General features: G+C 37.0%; 1 protein-coding gene across 1 annotated transcript; it reads left to right on the forward strand.

Moving 5' to 3' along the window:
* Positions 1–12,427: 12,427 nt before the first annotated feature.
* On the forward strand, positions 12,428–16,884 carry LOC140009815 (putative disease resistance protein At1g50180). Its single transcript, XM_072056144.1, has 2 exons — positions 12,428–12,701; positions 16,469–16,884. Exons 1-2 carry the CDS (start codon positions 12,428–12,430, stop codon positions 16,882–16,884), a joined length of 690 nt encoding a protein of 229 aa, XP_071912245.1.
* Positions 16,885–17,315: the final 431 nt, after the last annotated feature.

Below are 17,315 nucleotides of genomic sequence, written 5' to 3' on the forward strand. Positions count from 1 at the left end.
AGATTTTCATCCTTAATGCTATTGTTTTAAGCCAAACATGATTTAAAATCACTTGAAATGGCCACAAAATATAGTCCATAAAATGCTATTATCAACTCCCCCACACTTTAACTTTTGCATGTTCTCAAACAATCAAAAAGCAATACCAAAAGTTTAAGAGATAGGAATGTACACACTTATTCAAATTCATTTCATTTAACAATAAGAAACACCCTTATAATTTCATCAATATTTCAAGTACTCATATATCAAGCTAAACAAAGATTATTGTATGCCTAAGATAACATATTCGACTCATTCCTTTATCTTCAACTTGAATATAACAGTGAATGACCCGCAATAGCTATGTGAAATACAGTTTTCCCAAGTCATTCTCCAAGTTCTTGCCATGATAAAATTCCTGCATATTAGTAGAGGGGTTCTTGTTACTTTTGCATATATTCTAGTGCTCCTTAGGGAAATTGTCTTTTGATGCGACAAATGATATTTTTAGATGAAGATTGTCAGTCACTCAACAACTACCCACTCAAATACCATTTGACACGAAGATCAACACTTTTAGATGAACACCCCGATTACTTAATACAAGAGTTCTTGGAAATAGAAACTCACTCTTATTCATTATTTTTTCTTTTTTCTTTTTTCTTTTTTGCCCTTTTTTCCTTCTTTTTTTTCTTCTTCTCTTTTTCTTTTTTCTTTTTTTTTTAAAATCCCCTCTTACAAAAATTAGGCTAAGAACTAAGGAGAATAACTGGAAGATAATTGTACTCACATAAACTATACATATCCCCCAACCAACATAATCAAGAGAAAATAAGGAAAGTCATCAAACATGCACTTATAGGCACAATTTTTTCTTCTTAACAAGGTATAGTTTCCTATTTTACAATTCATCATCATAGTCAAGGTGTTCCAAATTATTAAAATCATGAATTTTTCAAAGTAAGTGCACAATTTCTTCCAAAATTAGGGAACTAATTTAGTCACTTAGCACTATATTTAAGGTAACTGGACACATTTTTCAAAATTTTTGAAAAGTTTTTAAAAAATTTTGATAGAGTTTCCCCTTATAAAAGAATCAAACTCCCTGTCAACAACCCAATTAATTGCAAGTCCAATCATCATAAAAACTCTTGATCATGTATGTCCATGGCCATTCAATTACCAAAAACCAATTTCCTTTTTGCAAATTATTTAGTTGTTGTTAATCAATAAAATTGAGTAACAATGATATAAAAGAATGAATGGAACGTAAGGAATAGACACACAAGAGTAGTGATGTACTTGGGTGGATTTTTGTTGTTGCATTTCATGAATTATATGACTAGTATTTATATTTTCACTCCTAGAGTAGGAAGAATGATGTTAGTTACAATCAATTCATCATGAGAATGAGTCTTCATTAACTTTGAAAATGAATCCCTTGAGACGAGAGTAATTAGCAAGAGAATGATCATTTCACTTGTATTCTAGACCATTACTGGAATCTACACCTTAGAATTTTATATTCGGTAATTTCTCCTCAAGAATTTCATCTACATGTTCAGCTTACAATTCTAGTGTGTTTGACATAGTCACTTTTTATTGTCTAATTTGTTTGCTGTCTAAATATTAGAGTGAAGTAAGGAACTAGTGATTGAATTTCAAGTTTCTTATGGGATCAACGCTTACACTCCTTACACTGTAGTTACGACATGTATAGTTGCAGAGAACGGAAGTATTTGGAATTAAATTTGAGTGCATATTTAAAACCCGTCAAACCACATGTTTTATTACTATTTATCATGTACTTTGAACAAATTAAATATAAATATTGTTAAAAAATTCTTTATTTATGTATTTTTTACGAATTATGACTTGTTCATGTATAGTTTTAATGATGTAGTTTCGTGAATGTTAAATTAGTTTTACAACTTAATAGTTATAGTAATTGTATTAAGAAAATTGAAGAGTAATAAGTGAGTTTGCATTGAACTCGATTAAGGCTAAAAAACTCGAATATTTTGTGAGTCAAGTATAAAATTCACATTTATCAACCTGAAACTCATAGCTCAAATCCCAAAAGTGTTACAAATAAAATGAATTGAATATGAACTTATGAAAGCCCAGCTCAGATGGCCCTAAGCAGTCAAACTAATTACCAAATGACCTATTATTATATTCCCAAAAGTACTCCATCAGTGAAGTACGAATTGAACTACTGAAGCCCATGTTACAGCATCAAACAAGTTCTGTCAATTCTATATGGTAAGTGATAAATCAACTATAACATTACCCTACGCAACAACATGGAGTTAAGAACCCACCGAACAAGAAGTATAAGTAATTTTCCCTTCAGTAGTCTATGGATCATGCACACACTCGTTTCCCTCTTGATGCCAAACCTTTCATCAAATTCCCTTGCGTTCCTCGTCACTTGGAACTATGACTGCAAACGAACCAAGCCGCTCCCGAACCACTCGATCAATATCGAGCTCAACTCGAACTCAAGCTCAAAATATTAAACTCGTTAGCTCGCAAGTCGGCTCGCGAGCTCGAGTATATATATATATATTTATATTTTAATTTTAATAGTAAAATTGCATATGCATCCTTAATATTTTATTATTTATTAAGAAAAAAATATTATTTTATTAATTTTTTTAAAAATAAAATAATTATTTTTTATTTTTTTAAGCTCGAACTCGAGTTTTAAATTGTCAGCTCATCAAGCTCAAACTTGAGTTCGAATTCAATAAAATTAAGTCAAGACTCGACTCGATTAGGTCAAAACTAGATTCGACTCGACTCGTTTACAGCCGTATTTGGAACACAACATGAAACTCATAGCTCGAATGTCAAAAACGTCACAAATTAAATGAATTGAATCTAGACTTATGAAAGCCCAACTCAAATGGCCCGAAGCAGTCAAACTAATTACCAAATGACCTATTATAATATTCCCAACTCCCAAGAGTACTCCATCAATGAAGTATGAATTGAACTACTGAAGCCCATGTTAAGGCATCAAACAAGTTCTGTCAATTCTACTTGATATGTGATAAATCAATTATAATAGTACCCTACGCAGCAACATGGAGTTAAGACCTCACTGAACAAGAAGTATAAGCAATTTTCCCTTCAGTAGTCTATGGATCATGCACACACTCGTTTCCCTCTTGATGCCAAACCTTTCGTCAAATTTCCCTGCGTTCCTCGTCACTTGGAACAAAACAATTTGCGTTGTTTGATTTGAAAAGAAAAGAACGGGAAAAATATCCCATGTGCGTCGTTTATTTTTTTTAGGGCTACAATAATATATGAAGTACGACTCTCCTTTTCTTAAAACAAGATCAAAATATCTCTTTAAGTCCCTTAATAATATTTTTACTATATTTAATCACATACTCTCAACTTATTTAATTATGAACGAGACCTAAAATAATATTAATTTTTTTATTGGGGTATTACATTTGGTGTTCTGTATTTCCGTCAATTTGGCTTATTTCATTTGTCTTCAGAACGGTTGTTGCAAGTTCTTTGAACTTCTTTTTTATTCATGCATGGTCAATCAGCCATTGGACCATGAACATTTGGGCATGTAATGGTAGTAAGCTGAGCTAAGGAGAATGAATTGAAATTGACAAAGCTGAATTTGCTAATGGAACTTGATAATAATTCCCAATGGTAACAGGATTAGTAGAAAAACAACTCGAAGCTCATATATTGATATTAATTGAAGAAGTTACAGAAATGGGCAGCAAAAGAAAGAAGATGAATAAGAAGGGAGGAAACTTGGGAGGGGGAAAGAAGATTTGGAATGGTCCCAAATCTGACAAATAACAAACATTCACTAGTCTATTACAATAGCAAATCTCCTTATATAAATCTGCTAAGCCAATAACTAACTTCTAAAAGTTATAATCACATTAAGACACGTGTCCTCCATTGTTTTCAAGCTGTTGTAGGACCACAGCTGCTGCCTTCACGTTGCTAAGCTGATTTTCCCAAAAAAGATGTGCTTCCAGAATCACGCTTTCATCCACTTCTTCTTCTTTTGTGATCACGCCTTCTGATTCTAGTATCACGCCTTCCATTTCTTTGCTCTTAGTTCAATTCTATTCCATGACAATAGCTTCCCATTCAAAACAATCTTGCCCTCAAGATTGAAATTCTGGAAACCTTCGCTCAATATCCTCTGCGTCTTCCCAAGTAGCTTCTGTGAGAGAGGCTTCCCACTATTGCACTAGCCACTGGACTGTTGCTGCATTCTTTTCTTTACAATTCTTCTATCTAGCACTATCAGTGGCTCTATCCTCAGTGTCCTTTCTCGTCTGTGCCTAGCAGTTGAAGTACAGGAACTACCTTCTGTCCCACCTTCCTCTTTAATAGGGAAACATGAAAGATTGGGTGTATCGTTGATTGTGCTGGTAACTGGAGTCTGTAGGCCACCTTTCCTATCTGTTGCACTATCTGGTAGGGTCCCAAGTACTTGGCTGATAACTTAGAGTTGCCCCTTATCTCTACCGAGTTTTGTCTGTAAGATTGTAGCCTAAGGTATACGCAATCACCAACCTCAAATTCCCTCTCAGATCTCTTTTTTGTCCGCATACACTTTCATTCTGTTCTTTGCTTCCTTCAGATTCTTCTTGAGTAGCTCATCTATCCTCTGTCTATCCTTCAAATGGTCTGCAACAATGGCTACCTTAGAGTGTGAGTATGAGCCTAAGGCCAATTTTGAGGAGGGGAGGGTTCCATTCCATATAGAGCCTCAAAGGGGCTCATCTGAATGGCAGTATGATAAGTTGTGTTATACCACCACTCTGCCAGAGATAGCCCTATGTTCCACCTCTTTGGTTTCAAATGAGTCATGTACCTTAGATACATTTCCAGCACCTGATTCACCCTCTCAGATTGTCCATCAGTCTGAGAGTGGTATGCAGTGCTTAGACATAATTCAGTTCCCAATAGTGTGAATAATTCTATCCAAAATTGACTAGTAAAAATCTTATCCTCTATCAGATAACATGCTTAGTGGCACACCATGCAGCTTGCAAACCTGATCCAAGAAGACTCAGGCCACTGTTGGGGCATCAAAAGGATGTGTTAAACTAGTAAAATGAGCATATTTTGTGAATCTGTCCATTATTACCATAATAGTGTCTTTCCTTTTTGAAGTAGGTAGTCCTTCAATGAAGTCCATAGTGACATGACTGGCAACAAAAGGATGTGTTAAACTAGTAAAATGAGCATATTTTGTGAATCTGTCCATTATTACCATAATAGTGTCTTTCCTTTTTGAAGTAGGTAGTCCTTCAATGAAGTCCATAGTGACATGACTCCATGAGTACTGAGGTGAGTACTGATTGCAGGAGACCAGGATCAGCAATATGCTCATCCTTGCACTTCCTACAAGTATCACACTACAACACTGTAGCCTTGATCTCCTTGTACATTCTTGGCCAGTGAAATAGCTGTTTGGCTCTCAGGTAACTGGCTTGCACCCCAGAATGTCCTCCTAGCTGGGAGTCATGGATGGTAGTAATTATTTTCCTCCTAATTCCTCCTTCCTTCCTACCATTACTCTTCCCTTATATTTGACTATTCCATCCTAGTAGGAGTAGTCCTATAGGGAACCAGGTGTGAGTACCAACTCCTTGATCATCTTCTGAACCTCCTCATCTCCTTGGAAGCTCTCCATCACCTCCCTTACCCATTCAGGGATAGCACAGGTCACCTTTGCATACTCCTCTTCTTCCTTGTTTGTTCTCCTGGATAGTGCATCTGCAACAACATTTTCCCTTCCCTTTTTGTACTGAATTTCATAATTCAACCCCAACAGCTTAGTGAGCTCCGGTGATCTGTTCTGATAATGAACTGGTCACCCTCTAAGTAGTACCTCCATTTGGTGACTGTAGTAACCAGTGCTTGTAGCTCATTTTCATAGATGGACAGCTCCAGATTCTTTGCCTCCAAACTTTGACTCAACTATGCTATAGGTCTCCTTTCCTGCATAAGCACAACTCCCATTCTACCATAACAAGCATCAGTTTCTACAATGAAAGGTTTACCAAAATCTGGTAAGGCTACTACAGGGGTGCTGCATATAGCCATCTTCAGCCCTTAAAATGTCTCCTCAGCCTCCTCATTCCAATGGAATCCACCTTTCTTCAGTAGTGAGGTAAGGGGTTTGGCAATGGATCCATAACCCCTCACAAATTTCCTGTAATATATAGTCAATCCCAGAAATCCCTTCAGTTGTTTCACATTTTCAGGTTTTGGCCAGTTCATTGTACCTTCAATTTTCTTAAGATCTGCCCGCGCTCCCTCAGCAATGATTATGTGGCCTAAGCATTCAATCTGAGTTTGAGCAAAGCAACACTTACTCTTCTTAGCATATAATTGATGTTGTCTTAGCATGTTCAGTACTACTACTTATTTGAGATGATCCCCCATTGTAGAACTGTATACCAAAATGTCATCAAAAAACACAATGACATACTTCCTCAGTTGCTCCTTGAAAACCTGGTTCATTAAACTCTGGAATGTAGCAAGGACATTAGTCAATCCGAATGGCATGACCTTGAATTCATATAGCCCCTGGTGAGTCCTAAATGCAGTCCTATGTCTGTCTTCCACTTTGACTCTGGTTTGGTGGTATCCTGCCCTCAAATCTATCTTGGTAAAGTACTTAGATCCATGCAACTCATCAATTAGCTCATCAATTAGTGGCATAGGGAACTTGTCCTTCATTGTGATTTCATTGAGCTGCCTATAGTCCACACAGAACCTCCAACTCCTATCCTTCATCTTGACCAACAACACCGGTAAGGCAAATGAGCTATTGCTAGGTTGAATAATTCCCATCTGTAACGTTTCTTTCACCAGTTTTCTATCTCAGATTTCTGCACATAAGGGCACCTGTAAGGTCTGATCTGAAAAGCTTTGGCCCCCTCCCTCAATGGAATTCCATGATCATGACTCCTGGAGGGGGAGGCAATCCTTGTTGCTTAGCAAATACATCCCTGAACTGGTTTAGAATCTCTTCCATGCCTGTTGGGATCCCCTTTTGTCCTACCCGTCCTTCCTCTACCATGGTTAATTAAGCAGTAACTCTATACACCTGTTTCCTCTTCCATTTGGCTAATTTGCTCCCCTTGGTTGTTGTGAGCTTCAGGTCCCCGGATTCTCCCTTCAATTTCACCTTTTTCCTTCCTTTGCAAAACCTCATGCTCAGTCCCTTGAAATCAAATTCAATGGGGTTGTACCTGGCTAGCCAATCAACCTCCAACACCAAGCCACAGCTCCCTAACTTCAAAGTGTTAAAGTTATGTTGGAACTCATACCCCTGCATTTTCCATTCCAAAGTTTTGTTGAGCTGTCTGGACTCCAACCTTTTCCCCATTAGCCACTCTAACTCTCAGTGGAGCTTTTGTTACCTGTAACTGTAGTTGTGTAGCTAGTCTCTCATCTAGGAAATAATGTGTGCTACCACTATCCACTAATATTAGGACCTCCTTGCCCCCCAGAGTTCCTTTAAGCTTGAATGTTCAGTGTCCATTTCCTCCAGCTAGGGTGTGGATAGATACCTCTATTTTCTAATTACTTATCCCATCTTCAATGCAATCAAGAACTCTTACCCTTCATCTCCTACTTCCTCAATGACCTCAACTAAATCATCCTACTCATCCTCCAAGATGTAATGTATTTGGGCTTGTTTGTAGACATGGCCTAGGGTGTATGGTTCTGCACACTTATAGCACAACCCCCTTACCCTCCTATAGCTAAACTTTGAGGAGGTAATCTTCCTGAACTGGTCTGTTGTAGTAGCTTCTACCCTATTCCTTCTGTTATTATTGTTTCCAGGGTTCTTAGGTTTGTCATTAGACCATTTGTATCTCATCTGTGTTGTTAGTCACCTGGGGATTTGAATTTGGTGGGTATTTCTGAGTCATAATTCTTTGTGTCTTCCTTATAGCTTCCAAGTTCTTTTCTTGTAACTTAGCAGCTTCTATGGTATCTGCTAGGTGAGAGGTTTAGCCATTTTCACCATACTTACAATTTCACTTTTCAATCCACTTAGAAAACATGATTTGTAATATGAATCGAGTTGGCCAGGAAGTAATGGCATTACCAGTGATTTCAGCAGTTCGAATTTCTCCAGCTAGTAACTACACTCCGAGTATGTGTCAGCTTGTTGAATTATTCTATGGTCTCCTCTGATGTCCCTCCTTCAAATCTCTCACACATTGCCATGGACAGTTCATCCCAGGTAACCGACTCTCTCCCATGATACATCCCATAAAACCATATGTCTGCCTTGTCTCTGAAGTGTAGCTGAGCCAGATCAGATTTCAATCCTTCTTCCGCCCCCTGGATCTTGAAGTATTTATTGGCCCTCTTGACCCACTCTCTAGGATTATCCCCATCAAACATAGGAAAATCTTGCTTAGGTAGCCTGGCTCCTCCTTTCCCTTCTATTTTCTCAGGTTTCCCTTTAACTAGGTCCAACTTCTGTTCACCTCCAGAGCTGCTACCTTCCCCTATTCTCCCTTAATCATTCAACTTGGCCATCATACTCATCATACTCTCATACTTCTGATCCAAGTTTTTAGTAGTTTTCTCAGTACTCTCCTGCCTGTGGTCCATGGCTCTCATAGCTTGTTCCAGTCCATCATTCTTATTGGCGAACGTTCTCATGGCACTCCCCCAGCTCAATTAGATCTTTCTTCAACATTTCTTCCTGAGTTTTAGTCATCCCATTGGCTCGTAGCTAGCTTTGATACCACTGTAATGGTACCAAGTTGAGGTAAGAAGAATGAATTCAAATTGACAAAGCTGAATTTGTTAATGGAACTTGATAATAATTCCCAATGGTAACAAAATTAATAGAAAAACAACTCGAAGCTTATATATTGATATTAATTGAAGAAGTTACAAAAATGAGCGGGAAAAGTAAGAAGATGAATAAGAAGGGAGGAAACTTGGGAGGGGGGAAAGAAGATTGGGAATGGTCCCAAATCTAACAAATAATAAACATTCACTACTCTATTACAATAGCAAATCTCCTTATATAAAGCTACTAAGCCAGTAACTAACTTCTAAAAGTTAGAATCACATTAAGACACATGTCCTCCATTGTTTTCAAGTTGTTGCAGGACCACAGGTGCTGCCTTCACGTTGATGAGCTGATTTTCCCAAAAAAGGCGTGCTTTCAGAATCACGCCTTCGTCCACTTCTTCTTTTCTGATCATGCCTTCGGCTTCTAGTTTTACGCCTTCCATTTCTTTGCTCTTAACTCAATTCTGTTCCATGACAGGGCAGCAAGCCTGGCCATTTATTCTATTGTAATTAACTACCTCGAGACGTTCATGACATTGTGGGGAAAACAATATCAGAAACCAAAATAACAAAACGAATTACAGGTTCTTTGTTTTTGCAAAAATAAATGGGGATTCATTTTAACTTCTGTTATCACAAGAAGCAGCCAGCGGCTTGTAGGGTTCAATTTGGACATGAAATGAGCCTATCATTAACCCCATTTCGTAGAAGGTTGTAGAGTTCTTTCCTATATCGAGAAAAAAAAATCTGTTGATGATCTGAATAAATAGACAGCAGTGGTATTAGGATTATGACCTTACAGCAAGTACCAAAAGGGCAAAAAAAAAGAAAAGAAAAAAATAGGGTTCTTATTCCCTCGAAAGTGTAAAATTTAAGGTTGACTCAGTTGTTGTGGACTAATCAAACTTGTACCTTATTTTGTTTTAGAGTCTAATTGTAAGCCTGTGATTGGACCTATTCCAGGATGGTCGAACTTTGCTGTGACTTTGTATTATTTCAGGGCATGAAGACCAAGGAATGGTATTGGAAATTTCCTCTTCTCTTTTTTTATGCATAAAATAAAATAGAGCAAATTACACTTTACCCCCTTGTGGTATAGCTAATTTTCACATAACCCCCTAGAGTTTTAAAAACTATATATAACCCCTTTATAGTTTAAATTAAAGTGTCAAAGTGACGGAAATGTTCATCCGTAACAGAATCTATGAAAATGTCGAAATTACTCTTGTTAAAAAACTAAAATAACTAAAATGACCAAAATATATAAACATAATATGCATGACACTCTAATCCGTATGATTTTATATTTTACCATATAACTTCTTTATGGTTTAATGCCTTATCATAGAACCTTTTTATGGTTATTAATATATATACATAATCCCATTGTGGTTAATAAATAATTTTCAACTTTACACGGGGGTATTTTTGACATTTTAATTGACTCCGTTATGTATTACAAATTCCGTCACTTTGACACTTTAATCCAAATTATAAGGGGATTATGTATAGCTTTTGAAATTATAAGGGGATTATGTACAAAAATACTAAACCATAGACGGGTAAAGTGTAATTTTTCCAATAAAATATTATCTATCTATTTAAGAATCTAAATTTACGTCTGGGGACTGTTGATCCTGGTAATCTTGGCTGTCAAGGGCAGCCAAAGTATTCTACCTTCTGCTTTTTATATTACATTTTTAGGCTGTTACGAACTGCTTAATATCAAAATTGTCCTATTTTAAAAATGAAGTGATAACCTGAAAACAAAAAATAGAAACATCTTCAGGGACATTATAGTCAATAAATAAATCCAATATTTATCATGGGAAAAAAGAAAAGAAAAGAAATTCTCTTATGTGAAAAGAAATCTGACTGTGTACAGAAGAACGTGAAAAGGAACACCAAAGGTGCACTCCTCCACAAACTGAGATATTTCTGATGAAAGAGCACCGGTACAAAGGCGTAATGCTCCCTAATGATGGTGGTTCAGTTTTGGTCGATTTCTTGTCACCATGTTAGGTCCCTCTCTTAGAATAGCTTGAATAGGTTAGAGTAGGAGTGGAAGAATGTATAAATGATGACAGTTGAAAAAAATAAAAAACAAAGGCATTCTATACCACACAATACGAGAAAGACGAAAGAATACCCATTTGCCTTCCCGGGCAAACGCGGAAAGGTCAAACAATTCAATAAGTATATACCATTATCCATAGACTTCAAAAAGAGATAATTTTAGAAACCATCCCTGAAATTTCTAATAGTTGCAGGGAGCTCCCCTAAGATTCTAAAAATTGCATAAACCTCTTGTTTTTCAATGTTTTTGGTAACAAAATAGACCAAAATAATAATACATGCCAAATTTACCTTTGAATATCCTATAATACCTTTCTCTTAATCTATAAAAACAAAAATTGTGTTGTTCTAAAAGTTCTTAAGTTGGCAAATATATGTTTCGTGCCAAGCAATATGTGATTAATGGTCTCAATATCAATTTGATGTCGGTGAAGTGCTTGATATTTGTATTATCATTTTTTCCATAGTTGTCATGCAACTTTTGCCTCTTTCTTTTTTCCAATGCAAAAAGGGAAAAAAAAGTCGGGATGTGAATTAGGTAGTAGAGGAAGCTACTTTATCTAGGTACACGAATAAGGTAGAAAGTACATGATTAATCCAAGAAGAAAAGGATGTGATGAAATTGTAGTTCGTTAATGATGATAATAGGAATTTAAGTCAATGGAAAAGAAATACTGATGGCTGCGGTTGATACTCTTTTCCCATTTCTTTTTTTTCCTATAAATAGGTCTAAGTATTATGTGAGTGTCATTTACGTAAGTTTACATTAGAAGGGAGGTAAGTGTAATATTTAAAATTTCAAGGGAAACTCCTAAAACTATTAAAAAGCTCAGGGAGGTTTCCAAAATTATCCCTTAAAAAAATACACTATTTTCTTTTGAAAATTGCTTGTAGATGTTACTTGTCCAGGCGTTCCTTCTCCATAGCTCTCCACTCTGTTTCCCTTCTCATTCTTCTTTCCCTTTTCTCTCTATTTAAGCCAAGGAAGACCGCCTCAAATCTCAGTCAACCTATCAAAGATCACAACTTGCAATTTACTCTGATCAAAATATCCAGAATGATCGAAGTGAGATGATTTTGGTGAAGACACCCATCTCCTTCTCCTCCTCTGATTCTGGTGAGTTTCAAGTTATCGAATTTGCTTCTTTGTTGTTTTATACTGACTAGGCGTTGACTTTTTTATTCCCACTGCTTGTTGCAGTTTTCTGAGAAAAAGTTGGAGATTTCAAGTCTCAATTATTTTTTGTCCTTTGTTGTTTCTTCAGCGAGTCCTAGTTGATTCTGAGTCCATCAAGTTCTCAACAACAGGGCACTTCACCCTGGTGAGTTGACCCACCTGGACCGATCAGGTTATCATACAGATTACACTAACACTCATTCCCTCCTTTCAATCCTTTTAGTTTATGTACTTCAAGAAGACGAATATAAATGGAAGGAGAGTTATTGTTTCCTCAAATATACAACCCTGATGCCTATCTACATGCTTGCTTGAATTAAAAAGGAAAGAAATTCATATTTTTGTCTAGCAAAAATGACCGAGGCCGCTGTCAATTTTGCTGTGGAAACCATTCGCAACCTGATTGAAGAAACGAAGTTCTTACATGTGGTTAGTGACCAAGTGGCGCAACTTCAAGATGAGATAAAGCAGATGCGATCGTTCTTCAAAGATGCAGATGCAAGGCAACATGACGAGGAAACGGTTAAGGAGTGGATTTCACAAGCTAGAGATCTAGCTTATGAGGTTGATGACCTGTTTGAAAGCTATGCTTTCAAAATTGCGGGTCGCATGAGGAAAGGCATTCGAGGTATCATAAAGATATACCCTTACTAATTGATTATCTACAAGAATAATTATATTCTCTTAATACTTCCCCTCAAGTTGGAGCATATATATCATAAGCACCCAACTTGTTACAAATGTATTTCACCCTAGAGCCCCCTAAACTCTTGGTAAACACATCAGCCAATTGATCTACAGATGGTATATGAAATGTTTTGATGACTTCGTCAAGCAATTTCTCTCGAATGAAATGACAATCAATTTCAATATATTTTGTCCTTTCATGAAACACTGGATTAGACGCAATATGAACAGCTGCCTGATTATCACACACTAAATTCATAGGCTGTTTATGCTCAAACCCAATTTCAAGTAACATGCTCTTCAACCAAACCAATTCACACACAGTGTGAGCCATAGCGCGGTATTCAGATTCTGCACTTGATCTGGAAACAACTGTTTGCTTCTTACTCTTCCACGACACTAAATTACCCCCAACAAATACACAATATCCTGTGGTCGATCTTCGATCTGAGGCAGAACAAGCCCAATCTGCATCACTATATCCTTCAATATCAGTGTGTCCATGATTTTGATACAACAACCCTTTTCCAGGAGCACTCTTAAGATACCTGAGAATCCGTATAACAGCATCCCAATGACTAGTACGAGGGGTATCAAGAAATTGACTCACAACACTCACTGCAAACGAAATGTCAGGTCTTGTTACAGTGAGATAATTTAATTTACCCACAAGTCTTCGATATTGCTTAGGATAATCAAGTAATATACCTTGATCTCCTACTAATTTCACATTAGGATCCATAGGAGTATCCACAGGTCGGCAACCTAACATCCCAACTTCACTCAGCATATTGAATACATATTTTATTTGACATAAATAAATTCCATATTTAGACCGAGCTATCTCAATATCCAGAAAATACTATAGATGACCTAAATCCTTTGTCTGAAAGTTTGCCTGCAAATTGGATTTAAGTTTCTAGATCCCCACAACATCATCACTTGTAATCACAATATAATCCACATAAACAACTAATAAAATTTTATCAGCATTAGAATGCCGATAAAATACAGAATGATCTATTCCACATCTTGTCAGACCGAACTCCATGACAACACTACTAAACCGGCCAAACCAGGCCGTCGGAGACTGTTTTAATCCATATAAGGATTTTTTCAAACGATAAACCAATCGCGAATTCTTCCCCTGAACAACAAATCCAGGAGGTTGTTCCATATATACCTCTTCTTCCAAATCTCCATGCAGAAATGCATTTTTCACATCCAACTGATGCAATGGCCAATTGTAAGTTGCTGCCAAAGAGATAAGAAGATGAACCGAAGTAATCTATGCAACAGGAGAAAATGTTTCTAAGTAGTCTACTCCATACACCTGAGTAAATCCTTTATCTACCAGACAAGCCTTCAATCTATCAATAGAACCATTAGGCTGCACTTTTATAGTGTACACCCATTTACAACCAACAACAGGCTTACCTGAAAGGCGAGGGACAAGATCCCAAGTACCATTTTGTTCCAAAGCAGACATCTCTTCTTGCATAGCTAATCTCCAACCAGGATGATTAAGAGCATAGGTAATAGACTTAGGAATGGAGATAGAATCAAGGGAAGCAACAAAAGAAGAATATGACATAGAGAGAAGAGAATAAGAAACAAAATTAGAAATAGAATGGAAAGTACAATGTCTCTTACCTTTGCGTAAAACAATAGGAAGATCTAACTCAGAGGAGGGCGTCATACCTGGATTTGAAGATTGAGAGTTAATTGGTGAAGTGCGTGGCATATCAGGAACTTTCTCAACCATGAAACGACGAGAGTAAATTTGAAGATGAGGACGAGATAATCGAGCTATGGAATCTGGTGGACTAGATAACTCAGATAATAAAGAGAAAGGGACTGGTAAAACAGGAGAGGAAAAAGAGGGACACTGGTCTAACTCACAAGGCATACTGTGTTTGATAAAATATGGAGTGGATTCAAAGAAAGTAACATCAGCACAAGTAAAAAATCGATTTAAAACTGGACTGTAACATCTATACCCTTTTTGCGCTCGTGCGTATCCTAAGAAAATATACTTAATAGCACGAGAATCTAATTTATCCACCCCGGGAGCAAGCTGATGAACAAAGCACACACATCCAAAAATACGATGAGGTAATTTAAATACAGGTTCATGAGGAAAAGGAATGGAGTGAGGTAATTGACCTCCAAGAATATTAGATGGCATGCGATTAATTAAATAACATGCAGTTAAATTGTTTGGGCACATTCATGTGCAACAACAGTGTTCGAGCAATTTCGATTAAATGTCCAATTTTTCTTTCAGCAACTCCATTCTGTTGTGGAGTGTGAGGACAAGATGACTGATGAATAATACCAGACGTAGTCATAAAGGTATTAAAAGGAGTGAAAAAAATATTCTTTCACATTATCACTGCGAAGTATATGTACAGGTACACCAAATTGATTCTTTATTTCTGTAACAAATGCACAAAAAATAGAATATAGTTCTGAACGATTTTTCATTAAATAGAGCCATGTAACTCTTGAAAAATCATCAACAAAGATTACAAAATATTTAAAACCTAACTTTGAAGTGACTCGACTAGGACCCCAAACATCAGAATGAACTAACAAAAAGGGTTCAGAAACCCGTTTATTGACTCTAGGAGCAAAAGAAACACGATGATGCTTCCCAAACTGACAAGACTCGCATTCTATCGAAGAAAATTGATTCAAAGTAGGAACCAACTTTTTCAAATTTTATAGAGACGGATGATCCAAACGACAGTGAATTTCAAGAGGAGAAACAGTAGCAGGACATGCAATCGGACTATTAGAGTTGAGAAAATAAAGACAATTATGCTCATGCCCTCCACCAATTGTCCTCTTTGTTTTCAAATCCTGAATGACAACAAAATCAGGAGAAAAAGTAATTGAACACTGTAGAAATTTAGTGAGCTTACTAACAGACATTAAATTAAAGGGCAAATCGAGTACGTAAAGAACAGAAGACAGCGGAAGAGATGGATTAATTTCTACAGTACCTAGTCCTTTAACTTTAGTGGTAGATCCATCAGCTAAAGTAACATGAGAAAAGGAAGTAGACTCTTGAAAATTAGAAAAGTTTTTAGAGGTACCTGACATATGATCAGTAGCCCCGGAATCAATAATCCATAAGTCATTACCTTTTTGTGCTAAAGAAGCAGAGGGAAGAGATGCGTGATTTGTAAGTTGGTACTGTAAGAATTTAACATAATCTTCCTCGGATATAGTGACAGTTTTCTGGGAACTCGATTCAACTTGGTCAGTGGTAACCGCATTAACAAATCTTTCAACCATAGCGAATAGCACTTTAAACCAAAGGAAGGGTCAAAACTCGAGATGAACAGTGACGCTTGAACAGTGTGCCGTGCACAGCACACCGTGAACAGTAACGGCGTGAACAGTGCTGTGCCGTGAACAGTACGGCGTGAATAGTGCTGCGATGAACAGTGCGCTGAACAGTACTTTTGCTAGATGTTTAACCCTAACCCTAGGACTTTAGCTTTGATACCATGTTAACAGGTATTTTGGGAGGAAAACATCTAGTCACTGTATTATGAGTGACCAACTAGTATTTATAGGAGTACAAACCTAATAAACTATTTACAAGAATACCCTTACTAATTGATTATCTACAAGAATACTTATATTTTCTTAACAGTATCCTGAATGAGTGCTATGATAGGCACACCATTTGAACAGGTACTCAAACGCTGAAAACCAAAATCTCTCATCTTACCAAAAGACTTCGGGATTATGGGATCAGAGTTATGGAAAGACAGGAGGGTGCAAGTTCATCGCATCAACAATTGAGGCGGACATATTCCCATGTTGTCGACGATGACTTTGTTGGATTGGAGGGTGATGTCGAGATGCTGGTAAAGCATCTGGTGAGGGGAAGTGGTCATGAGATTGATAAATGCTTCAGTGTTGTCTCCATATGTGGGATGGGGGGCTTAGGAAAGACAACTCTTGCCAGAAAGGTATACAATCACCCTCAAGTGAGGCGTTGCTTGGATATGTGTATCACAAACATGGCAAAAGGAAGACATTTTGCAACAGATCTTGTTACACCTAATCCCAGAAAGGAGAGAAGAAATACTGAAGTGGAAGGATGAGGAGCTAGTCAGAAATCTTTTCCAAATCCAGCAAAATAAAAAATATCTTATAGTTCTTGATGACATTGGTCTACAGATGCTTGGGAATGTATAAAGCATGCATTTTCGATTAGAAAGACCGGAAGCAAGATCTTAGTTACCTCTCGCAATAGAAATGTGGTTTTGCATATTGGTCCAGATGGTTTTCACCATCAACAGTGCCTTTTAAGTTACACCGAAAGTTGGCAGCTGTTTCAGAGGAAAGCCTTATGGGACAGATTTAATGGAGGTACATGTCTTTCTAGTATACTTTGTTACATAGTTTGCTAAACTGATAATTACTCATCTGTTTGCTAAACTGATAATTAGTCATCTCCCTTCTTTGGATGATCATCTATAGATCTTAATGCTTTGACGTGGCTATCATAGTTTGCTAAACTGATCATTACTCA

The sequence above is a fragment of the Coffea arabica genome, chromosome 6e (genome assembly GCF_036785885.1).
Source record: "Coffea arabica cultivar ET-39 chromosome 6e, Coffea Arabica ET-39 HiFi, whole genome shotgun sequence".
In the NCBI taxonomy this organism is placed as follows: domain Eukaryota; kingdom Viridiplantae; phylum Streptophyta; class Magnoliopsida; order Gentianales; family Rubiaceae; genus Coffea; species Coffea arabica.

Bases quoted from the DNA above. Each gene is read 5' to 3' on its own strand.
- LOC140009815 (XM_072056144.1), top strand. From the start codon at position 12,428: ATGACCGAGGCCGCTGTCAATTTTGCTGTGGAAACCATTCGCAACCTG. The intron at 12,702-16,468 runs GTATCATAAAGA...CCATTTGAACAG, and splicing joins CATGAGGAAAGGCATTCGAG to GTACTCAAACGCTGAAAACC.